The 12,049-nt window shown below is 50.5% G+C and overlaps 1 protein-coding gene across 1 annotated transcript in view; it reads left to right on the forward strand.

Moving 5' to 3' along the window:
• LANCL2 (LanC like 2) overlaps positions 1-12,049 on the forward strand; it is a 43,327-nt gene that overhangs the window by 22,729 nt on the left and 8,549 nt on the right. Inside the window, exons 4-8 of the mRNA XM_015425081.1 lie at positions 2,503-2,650; positions 4,094-4,240; positions 5,244-5,426; positions 7,588-7,764; positions 8,844-8,916. Coding sequence (XP_015280567.1) covers positions 2,503-2,650; positions 4,094-4,240; positions 5,244-5,426; positions 7,588-7,764; positions 8,844-8,916 — 728 coding nt within the window. The remainder of the gene's footprint in view (positions 1-2,502; positions 2,651-4,093; positions 4,241-5,243; positions 5,427-7,587; positions 7,765-8,843; positions 8,917-12,049) is intronic.

Here is a 12,049-nt window from a genome sequence, read left to right on the forward strand (position 1 = left end):
TACACGCAACTTGACGGTTGCCACACTGAGTGGCTGCACACGAGCTTTTGAGAAAGCACGGCAGAGTTACCAAACTGAGAACGCCACACGGCCATGAACACAGTATTTCTTTGAGCGGAGACAGCTCGCCCTTTGGGTAGTGAGTTTTTGAGTGAGAGGACATTGTGGAGAGTTAGCGAAGAGAATGGGTGAAGGAGAGTGGAGTTAACCAGCAGAAACATGGACTCTGCGTGGAGCGTATTGAGATAGAAGGTGCAGAGATCTGCGCCGTCCAAGATGGCGGATGACCCCAACGTTCCATTGTCCGAATACCTCATCTTTATGCCTACTGTATGCCCGTGTTCTCCTCCTCTGGCAACAGATGGTAATTATATGAGGAAGAAACGGGTCATCAGCTTTGCGGCAGCTGTTTGGGTTTGCTGTTTCTGGAAGCTTCTAGCTCTCTTTGTCACCACAGAGACTGCATTAGTTAATTGCTGCTCTTCCAGATTGCATTGCGTTATTTCAGGCAGTCACAGAACCTGGAGAAAGAAACTCACTATTCCTGAGGTGTCTCCATTTGCTTCAGTAGGGCTGCAGTTTCTCCTCTGCTGCGAGAGTCCCTCAGGGTAGATTCTCCCCACCCCCTCCCCATTTTGTTTTGTTTTTTACCCTTCCTCACTGCAGCCATCCAAGGCTTTTTGTCCACAGCGCTCGGCAGTGCCTTTTGCGAGGGCGACAGAGGGCTGCTGTGGGGAGCGGCTGGGGGGGGGGGGGGGGAAGCACAACCACAGGCTTGGATCCCGCCTAAAAATGTCAGGGACAGCAGGGTTTCAGCCTGTGTAGTGTGACTTCCTCACTTTGCCCCCCACACACAGATGCACTCCACGGGAATGGGGGAGAGGGGAGCTGCCGTGAGAAGTGGGAATTGGTAAAAACTGTGCCTCTCCTGAGAACTTTTAGGTAGGAGCTAAGCTATAAGGTCCCCTGCATTTCAGGTGGAAAATAGTTTTGTGCTACACATTAATAGATAACTGTTTATTGTAGGGCATTTCTTGCTAAGCTTGGCCTGCCCTTAAACTGGGAAAGAAATGGATTGAACCACCCAAATTTAATGGGGGGGGGGGAATGATATGCCGGCACTGCTTAGTCTTGTCCCAGGCACATCAGTGAAAAGGTGCTGTGGTGGTCTTAGAGCATGAAAAACTTGTGGTGTTCAAGGGGAACAACACCCCCCCCCCAAATAAAACTTCACAGCACAGTGAGTTGCTTCATCACACTTGCTTGCACTCACTCACATAGTCACCTGGGGTGAGCAGAAAAATCTTCCAGGCGATCATGTTTGTGTGATCGTCTATGCATACGAAAGGAAAGAAGATGCAGGTTTCTCCTGTGGTACGTGAGACCCCAGCATATGTTCTTAGTTTATATTAATATTTATACTAATAGTAATAATAGTTCTAATATGAATACTAATAAGTAGGGACACTTTGGGGATGTGTTCTTGCCTCTCTTTTTGGAGGATGCCTGCCTTGCTGTAGCCATCTTTTTTAGTATTCTGCCGGCATCCCTTGTCATGCCTGATGTTGCAGATTAGCTCTGGAGGATTGTGTTCTGCTCCCAGCTTAGTTTATATTTAGCAGCTGCATCAATCTCCCCCTAATCCACGACCACGGCCGGATTAATCTCTGCCGTGGCTCTTCAGTGGAGAGGCCTCTCTCCGTGGGAAGAATTAAACTGGGGAGCCACTTTTCAGATGCTGATGTGGCCAGACTGCTTCATGGAGGATAAGATTCAATTTGGGATACTGATCGGACTTAATTGGAAATAAACTCCACTGAAATCAATCAGGCCGACTTCCAAAGTAAGTGGCTGCCGGCCAGAAAGCTGTAGCGGGGGCGGGGGGGGAGCTCTGGGAGTACATTTGGGCAGCTCTTTCCTCTCCTATCCGAGTCTCCCTCCCCATTCCCTCCATCAGAAGCGGGTGTTGAAACAGACAAGATTTTGAACCCCTTGCAGTATGGCAAACAGATGCCACTAAAGTAAAAACAAAAAACAAAAAAACGCCAACCCCCTGTGGATTGATTCACACGTTCAAGCCGATTCCTGGATTCCACTGCTTCGGTGTCCTTTTCCAGTTATGGTAAAGAAGACTTGCTTTTTGGAAAGTAGAATATGAAAAAAAAATCGGATCTAGATTTATTTTCTCAGGCGTACCAATCAATATCAGGTAGCTTTCCTGAGAAATCCAAACACCTTCAGACTGAACCAGCCTTGCACATGAATCCTTGAACCTTACTTGCCCACACAGCCTTTGATAGCTCATCTGACCGTTTGTGGCACGACAGAAGGAAAGCCAGGTTTCTTCTGGCTCACTAGTTTTCCTGCCTGGTCGTCTGGAGGGGGTTTATATTCACCCACGGCGACCAAGCCAATGGCTGTTTACAAGCCTGGCTTGGATGTGACCCCATACTCAAAGTTAGGAACTTGACGTGATCTTTCCCAATTTTATTTTTGTCCCAGGCTCTTGCAGCTCCAGAGAATAGTCCTGAGCACGGATTCTGACCTCCCAGATGAACTCCTTTATGGAAAAGCTGGTTACTTGTATGCCTTGCTTTATTTGAATACCGAAATCGGCCCCGACACTGTCCCCCAGTCAGTTATCAAAGAGGTAAGAAAAGCGGTGATCTACCATCCGTGACTTTTCAGGCGGTCCCAGATGATAGGACGTTCCAGGAGGTTGGCTTCTTTGTGAGTAAAAAGCACCGGAAATGTGTTGTGGCTCCCACTTGTAATGTATCCACTTCCATATATTTGGAACCCTGGTCCTGCCAAACAGTTTTCTGCATTCCCACGCCTTCCCCTGTTCTCCTCCATGCTTTCTGGGTGGTAAGCCAGCTCTGTTCTCTCATGCTAGCAGTGATCCAGCGCCAGTAGCAGGAAGTCCTGTCTCAGCATAATAGAAGGGATGTTGGTGGGATTGCTGTGCTGGGGAATTGCTGTGTTCCTGTTTTGGGGTGTCAAGATAAATAAGGAAGACTGCAGAGAGATTGTCCTTCCATACAGGAGGGGAGGCACAACACAGTCTTCAGAGAAATCAATAAAATAGTGTCCAGAATTGCTGCATTTGTGGGTTGCGATAATGGCAGGAATGAGGCTGGTTCTCTAAAGGGTTCCATAAGTACCAGCAGGGCTATTTTTGGGCAGGAACGCACAGGAACAGAGTTCTGGCTGGCTCCCGAGTTGGCCACGCCCAGCAGGAACTCATTAGCATAACAGGCCACGCCCAACAGCAGAAACTCATTAGGATTGGCTACATTAGGGGGGTGTGGCCTAACATGCAAAGGAGTTCCTGTTACAAAAAAAAGCCCTGGAACCGTTTTGACAACAAATAAGGTAAACAGAATAAGAAGCAAAAGGTGGTTGTGACTGGATGGGGGTGCGGCCTAATGTGCTAATGAGCTGTGCTGTCAGGGGTGTAGCCTAATATGCTAATGAGTTTATGCTGTTGGATGTGTCCTATTATGCTAATGAGTTCCTGCTGGGTTTTTTCTACAAAAAGAGCCCTGAGTACCAGTGTGTTTTGGTTGTATAGTAGGAAGAGTATTCTGTCTGTAAAGAAGCAGTAATACTGACTACAAAGGTATAACTGTCAGTCAAAGCAGGTACAGTGTCATTCAGTCCAAGTGACGCACAACACATTTGTAAAGTCAAATCCTAGAATCTGTTTTTCCATTCGGTAAAGTATCGTTGTTTACAAAAAGCAATACTCAAGTAACAAATGTACTAGGTGGACGAAGAGGACCTCTTGCAGCAAATGAGTATCAGCTAAACGTATGTTGTATAAAAATAGGTTTGACTGGACAGACTTTCGGAGCGTTCTTTGAGAAGGCAGTTGCCATGGGAACATCACCAGCTGGTCCCCTAAGATATGGTCCTTGCATTTGAAAAATTCTGTTTGAGGCTCATCTGTCGTCGTGCATCTCTTGAGATGTTCTGTGCGGGAATTGTGTATCATCCGTCGCCCTAAATTACATGGCCCCAGAATGCGCCCGTCAGGTACGAGATGTTCTCTGGCCATGATTGATGTCTTCCGCTCTTGCTGTCGCTTTAGGTAGTGAACTCCATCATTGAGTCGGGTAAAAAGCTTTCCCTGGAGGAACGGAAGGCTGAACGCTGCCCGTTGTTGTACCAGTGGCACAAGAAGCAGTACGTTGGTGCGGCGCATGGTGTGTCGGGAATCTATTACATGTTAATGCAGGTAATGCTCTTGGTTGTTGAAGGCCCATGTTCTTGCCTACTTGTGACGTAAATTTATTTATATATGTTATTTATAATCTGCCTTTCTCGCAGGGACTCAGCGGATTACACAGAGAGAGCTAGTTCAGTCAACAAAAGGGGATGTTCAGTAAGAACATAAGAGAAGCCATGTTGGATCAGGCCAATAGCCCATCTAGTCCAACACTCTATGTCACACAGTGGCCAAAACTCAGGTTCCCTCAGGAGGGCCACCAGTAGGTCAGAACTTCAGAAGACCTCCCACTGTTGACCCCCCCCCCCCAAGCACCAGGAATACAGAGCATCACTGCCCCAGGCAGAGTGTTCCATCTATACGTTGTGGCTAATAGCCACTGATGGACCTTTGCTCCATATGTTTATCCAGTCCCCTGTTAAGAACATAAGGCGAGCCCTTCTGGATCAGACCAGTAGTCCATCTAGTCCAGCATCCTGTCTCCCACAGAGGCCAACCAGTTCCTCTGAATGGCCAACAATAGGGTATAAGGGCTGAGGCCTTCCCTTGATGTTGCCTCCTGGCTCTGGGATTCAGCGGCCTAGTGCCTCTGAATGTGGAGGTTCCCCTTGGTAACCATGGCTAGTAGCCATTGAGAGACTTGTCCTCCACATTGTCTGCCTTCTGCCTCCAATTCTGGTATACCAAGCAGTACATCCCACAGTGTACCTTGTAATTGGGAGACATGCCATTTCTTGGTACATGGGGACACTGAGGCATCTGTTTGCCCACGGAGGTGCCCAGATCTCCACTCTGTGTGTGTTATACTGAAAATATAAGAAGAGACCAAAGGCGTTGCACCTCCTCTGGCCACACTTCCTTGTGACATGCAAATGCCCTTCTGGAGAGCAAGCGAGGGGCCTGGGGTGATATCCGCTTCAATTCTGGCAGCGTGTCTGGTCTCATGGTAACATTTAGGCCCCACGGTTTCGTCTTCTGCAAGCGACTAATGAAGGGTCTGTTTCGTTTCCAGCCGGCTTCCCACGTGGACCAGGAGACTCTGACGGAGCTGGTGAAGCCAAGCATCGATTACGTGCGCCATAAAAAATTCCGGTCAGGGAACTACCCCTCGTCTTTAAGCAACGAAACGGACCGGCTGGTGCACTGGTGTCACGGCGCCCCAGGGGTCATCCACATGCTCATGCAAGCCTATAAGGTACCTTCCCATTTTGCCTAAGTGCCGCACGGTAACAGGAAACTGGGACAAGCAGGAAGAGCTGGATCCAGGCAGCTTTTCTGCTGGTGAAAAAGGAAGGCGGGGTCTTCTTTGGACACCCGGAAAGGTGGTGCTGGTTTGATTGGGGATCACTGATTGATTGATACAAATGGGAACCATTTATTTATACAATTTATACCTTGTCTTTCACCCCAGTGGGGTCCCCAGAGTGACTCACATCATTCTCCTCTCCTCTATTTTATCCTCACAACAACCCTGTGAGGTAGGTTAGGCAGGGAGGGAGGGAGGCTGGCTTCAGGTCACCCAGCAAGCTTCCATGGCAGAGTGGGGATTCGAACTCAGGTATCCCGGATCCGAGTCCAACGCTCTTAACCACTACAGAAGCCTTAATCATGGGATCTGTATCTACAAAAATCATGTGGGATGGGGGTTATATGGAGGAGAACTGGGCAAGTGAGTAGAAAAGCCAGCTAGCTCTGGCCCAAGGGATGAAAGCTGGAGTTTTCAGCCTTCTAGCGAGGACTTACTGGCGGCCCAACAGTATTGTCCTATCAGTATAGATTAGCCGCATGCCTCTGGAGACAAGTTCTGAGGGAAGGGCCGAAGGCGCCTCGGGGGGGGGGGGCACTTCTGTTTTCAACCCTGTAGTGACATGTAGTTAATAGCAATAAGAACTTTTAATGAGCTAAGTAAACAAGGAAGCTTCAGCCGACCAGGGGTGGGAAGTAATAAGCGTTTCTGAGGGGTGAAGCTTTAACTAGGCCTTTTGTGCCTGCTGGTGAGAAGGAGGAAAGCGTTAGTTGCAGGCCCATCTTCTTCCCCAGGCTCTCCTAACGCAGTCCATAAACAAAGTCTATCCCTTCAGCTTCAGTATGGTAAAGGTAAAGGTTTCCCTTGCTCAAAAGCCAGTTGAATCCGACTCTAGGGTTGCGGAGCTCATCTCCGTTTCAAAGCCGAAGGGCCAGCGCTGTCCGAAGACGTTTCCGTGGTCATGTGGCCGGCATGACTAAACACCATGGCGCACGGAACGCTGTTACCTTCCCACCGAAGTGGTACCTATTTATCTACTTGCAATTTCTTGCTTTTGAACTGCTCGGTTGGCAGGAGCTGGAACTAGAGATGGGAGCTCCCTCCGTCATGCGGCACACTCGGATCTCGAACTGCTGAACTACTGACCTTCCACAGCCCGCAGTTCAGCATCTTAACCACTTGAGCCACCGCAGCTCCATGAGCCACCGCAGCTCAGTATGGTAGCAGGGCTCTAAAGAAAGTTCTTTTCTCCAACTTCTTCCGTCCTCGCTGGTGTCCTCCAGCACTAGGGTTGCCAGGTCCCCCAGGGGGGCGGGAGCTTGCCCGCTCAATGGGCCCCTTACCCGCCGGCCCGGATTGGGCCCCTGGAGGTGACGTCATCGCGCCGGGCACGTTGTGGGGGGAAACGCTCTATCATTCGAGGGAGAACTATATGGTTTTTCCTCGAACAATAGTGGTCCTGCCCCCAGTGTGCCCCACTTGCTGCTGGGTATGGCCTATTATGCTAATGAGTTCATGCTGGGGTTTTTCTACAAAAAGAGCCCTGCCGGAAGGTCTGTAGGTCGGCAGTTCGAGACCCGAGTGCCGCTTGACAGGGTGAGCTCCCGTCTCTGGCCCCAGCTCCTGCCAACCTAGCAGTTCGAAAGCAAGAAATTGCAAGTAGATAAATAGGTACCGCTTTGGTGGGGAGGTAACAGCGTTCCGTGCGCCTTGGCGTTTAGTTATGCCGCCCACATGACCACGGAAATGTCCTCAGACAGCGCTGGCTCTTAGGCTTGGAAACGGAGATGAGCACCGCCCCCTAGAGTCAGATTCAACTAGCTTTTGAGCAAGGGAAACCTTTGCCTTTATCTTAATAACTGCAGCGCTGGAAGGAGATGGACTTCTGGTTTGTGCATCAGAAGGTACATCTGGACAGTTCAGAGGGCCTCAGGTGAGTGTTGTGGCGCAGAAAGAGATGTGCATCCGCACGTACAGGAGTGGTGCATGGGGAAGGCCGCTTCTTTTGCGCAAATCTTCCATATTAGATCACAGCAGAAGTGTAGTAATCGTGTTTTCATTAGAAAACTTGTGGGGGCTAAACGTGCACGTCGGGTTCTTAATGCCCTAGGTTTTCAAAGAGGACAAGTATTTGAAAGACGCCATGGAATGCAGCGACATCATTTGGCAGCGAGGGTTGCTGAGGAAAGGATATGGACTCTGCCATGGGACAGCGGGAAATGGCTATTCCTTCTTATCCCTCTATCGCCTCACCCAGGATAAAAAGTACCTCTACCGAGCTTGCAAGGTATTTCTTTAAAAATGCATGCGGTGTCCCCGTTCTCCTTTTCTATCCTTTTGGGGTATGTTTTTCGTTGTCATTCAGTCGCACAGTCGAGTCCGACTCTTCGCGACCCCATGGACCACATCATGCCAGGGCAAAACTCTTTGGTTTTAAGCCAGTTTTACCATACAGTTTTGCCCGTAAACCAGAGCGTCCCCAAGCGACACCCCTAGAGTGACGTCATTTCTGGGTGACATCGTCACGTTGGGGACGTTCCAGAACGCACCCCAAATCCACGTGCTGGAGTGACGGAACCTGGCAACCCTACATTAGGTGCCCCTAAGGATACACCAGCAGTCGTTTACCTGGAAGTCAGTCCCAGTAGTCCATTGGAGAGGGCCTCTGTGTCTTCTCCTTTCTCCTACTGGAAAAGCAATCGATGGCTATCTGCCCTGGATTGTGGTCTTCCCAACTGCTCACCACTGCCCTCTGGTGTAAACAGCTGCCATTTCTGCTTGGAACGGCTGCGCTAATATAAAAGCTGGGGGAGCTCCATTGTTCCTGAATGTAGCTCCAGCTAAGCATCCTTTCCCCACCGGCCTCTAACAGCAATCAATAAGGCCATCAGAGGAAGGCGAAGAAGCAGGCAGGCAGGCACCCCTCTGTTCTCCCGCATCCAGATTGGTGGAGACTCTCCTCCACCCACCCACCCATATACTTGTATTGAATTTTAATGTCATTTGTGTACTGATTTTTGTTCCGTTGGGGGCTGGTTTCGACCGAACGGCAGGGTGCAAACATAAAACAAAGCAGCATCTCTGTTTTGAAGGAAGGACGCCCACTACTTCAGCCACCAGCATGCAAACTTTAATCAGCATAGAACGGATTTTTGGTTAATCTGCCTTCCCCGTTTCCCGGAAACCTAATCACTGTCTTTATGGGGGCTGAAACTAACCAACGCAATCCAGACAGATGACTGCAATTTGTGTTTCTGATTTGTCCTCTGCTGCGTTGAGGATCGGAAAGTCGTCCGTGCTTATTTATTCTGGCCGTCAAGGGTATTCATTATCTTTTTCCTGTCTGTTTGCCGCTTTCCTCCCCAGTTCGCAGAGTGGTGTCTAGAGTATGGAGCGCACGGATGCCGGATTCCTGACCGACCCTACTCCCTCTTTGAAGGCAAGACAGATCTTTGTTGCCGGCCTCTCTGCAGCAGAGCTGTAGAGCGTAGAAGGGCTGTGGGGTGGGGGGGATTTCATTTTCAGTCAGGCTTCTGCTATCGTAAGACCTGCCTGAAGACTAAACAAAGAGTTGAAAGGCCTGCCCACCCCTGAGATCCTACCTCTTCTAGCTTTTGTTTCCCTGGCTCCTTTTCAAGCTCTTAGCCCTCGTTGGTCGGTTGGGTGGTCAAGTTGCCTGGGGTGTCATTTATACCGCTCCCCTCCTCTGTTGTTGGTTTTTTTTATTTAAATTTTTTATTCGTTTTAAAATGATCATTAACAACAATGAACATCAAAAGCATTAAACAAGCAACAAGAGATAAAGATCAAGTAGCCCCAAAAGTCTATTATGTGACAGTAAAAACTATTTTAACATTTTTGAACATTTATCAATCAATAATGAAGAGTATGAAGTGCTGGTAATCCTGATAGATCGATTCGGCTGAAATCCTATCAAGATCCTTTCCTCCTCTGTTCCAATCCAGCAACTGTTTTATGCCACATGGTGATATCTGAGGATGTAAGAAGAGCCCTGCCGGATCAGACAAGCCGTCCATCTAGTCCAGCATCCTGGTGCACACAGTGGCCAGCCGGTTACCTCGGAGGGCCAGATAAACAGGGCCTGGGTGCCAAGGCCTTCCCCTGATACAGCCAGACAACTGTACTACTAAATTCAGATTTAAAACCTTCCAGAATAAGAATGTTTGAATGGAGTCGCTTTTTGCTCTAGTTTGCTGCCTCTGAATGTAAAAGTTCGCTTTAGACATCTTGGCTGGTGCCAGGGCTCTTTTTGTAGAAAAAGCCCAGCAGGAACTCATTAGCATAATAGGCCACACCCAACAGCAGGAACTCATTAGCATATTAGTCCACACCCCTGACAGCACAGCTCATTAGCACATTAGGCCACACCCCCATGTTACCAGAAGTGTGGTTATCCAGCCACCCCTACCTTTTGCTTGTTATTCTGTTTACCTTGTTTGTTGTCAAAACCCAGGGCTTTTTTGCAACAGGAACTCCTTTGCATGTTAGGCCACACATCCCTAATGTAGCCAATCCTAATGAGTTTCTGCTGTTGGGTGTGGCCTATTATACTAATGAGTTCCTGCTGGGCGTGGCCAACTCAGGAGCCAGCCAGAACTCCGTTCCTGTGCGTTCCTGCCCAAAATAGCCCTGCTGGTAGCCATTGAGGAGTTACCTCCTTGTGGATGCCCTTGTTCTCCTGAAGAGTTCAGGATGTGCTCCTGTTACCGTCTACCTGTTCAGAAAGCCACCTCCTAGAACTTGTTTAATGCAGGGCCCTCTTCTGCTTTGCTTTCACAAGCTGTTCACAGCTGTTTGCACGTATCAGCCTGCCCAAGGTCCTGAGATCCATATGGGGCCTTGTGGTGGAAAGTTCCGTCAAGTCACCGCTGAGTGACGGCGGCCTCGTAGGGCTTCCAGGGCAAGAGCCGCTCAGGGTAACTGGCCTTCACGGAAGCTTTTTCATCCGCCAGCCCCAGATTGTGAACGCTCTCTCGCCTACAGCACAAAGCGGTTCCATCCACCTAGGCTTTCTGGAGTGCGTTGCAAACATTCTCATTCTGAAAGGTTTTAAATCTGAACTTAATGGTACAGTTGTCTGGCAGTGTTGCTTTTACGGGGTCTTATTGGGTTCGGTGGCTCAAGTGGTTAGGACGCTGAACTGCAGGCTGTGGAAGGTCGGTAGTTCAGCAGTTCGAGACCCAAGTTGCCGCATGACGGAGTGAGCTCCTGGCTCTAGTTCCAGCTCCTGCCAACCTAGCAGTTCGAAAGCAAGAAATTGCAAGTAGATAAATAGGTACCACTTCGGTGGGAAGGTAACAGCGTTCCGTGCACCTTGCTGTTTAGTCATGCTGGCCACATGACCACGGAAACATCTTCGGACAGCGCTGGCTCTTCGGCTTTGAAACGGAGATGAGCACCACAACCCTAGAGTCGGATTTGACTGGCTTTCAAGCAAGGGAACCTTTACCTTTTTATTGGGTGCCTGTAGTCGATTTGTGGTTTGGTTAATATATGTAATGTTGAGGAGGGGGGAGGTGGAAGTGTGCACTGCTTTTAACATTGTTTAGTGGAAAGATAGGGGCGTGGTGACTCAGAGGTTAAGACGCTGAGCAGCAGATCGGAAGTTCTGTAGTTCTGCAGTTCGAGACCCGAGTGCCACGTGATGGAGTGAGCTCCCGTCTCTGGCCCCAGCTCCTGCCGACCTAGCAGTTCGAAAGCAAGAAATTGTAAGTAGATAAATAGGTACCGCTTCGGTGGGAAGCTAACAGTGTTCCGTGCGCCTCAGCATTTAGTCATGTCGGCCGCATGACCACGGAAACGTCTTTGAACAGCGCTAGCTCTTCGGCTTGGAAATGGAGATGAACACTGCCCCCTAGAGTCGGATTCGACTAGCTTTTGAGCAAGGGAAACCTAGTGGAAAGATGGTCAGTAAATGTATCAGACAGTGCCACCCAGCCAGGCCCGTAGGCTGCGTGGGGCCCTAGGGGCCGGGCCCCCTTGCGCGGTTTGCGGGCCCCCTCCCCCAATCCTCTGCTCCCCCCCATGGTCTCGCAGGAGGGAGGGGAGGCGGGGCCCGTCGGAGGGAAGACGGCAGGAGTCGGCGCTGGCAGCCAGCGAGTCCGGACATCGCGGTCCCTCCGAGCCTCTCCCCCAGAGCGGCGCCGGCGCTTCTAGTCCGAGGGCAGCTGGCCGGTGCTTCCTAAAAAACCCCGCCCCCCCCCACCTTGCTTCTCAACATTGCAGTAGCAGCGCGCGACTCTCTATCCACGCGGGAGCCGGCAGCGCTGGACTTCAGGGGGCCGCTGAGCGCTGCTGCAATGTTGAGAAGCAAGGCGGGGGTGGGGGGGGGTGTTAGGAAGTGCCAGCCAGCCGCCCTCGCCTCGGACTAGAAGCGCCGCTCTGGGGGAGAGGCTCGGAGGGACCGCGCCGTCCGGGCTTGCTGGTTGCCAGCGCCGAGTCCCGACTCCCGCCCCGTCTTCCCTCTGACGGGCCGCCGCCTCCCCTCCCTCCCGCGAGGCCATGGGGGGGAGCAGAGGGTCAGGGGAGGGGGCCCGCAACCCACGCAAGGG

The sequence above is a fragment of the Gekko japonicus genome, unplaced genomic scaffold (assembly GCF_001447785.1).
Source record: "Gekko japonicus isolate JY-2015 unplaced genomic scaffold, Gekko_japonicus_V1.1 scaffold2995, whole genome shotgun sequence".
Classification (NCBI taxonomy): Eukaryota; Metazoa; Chordata; class Lepidosauria; order Squamata; family Gekkonidae; genus Gekko; species Gekko japonicus.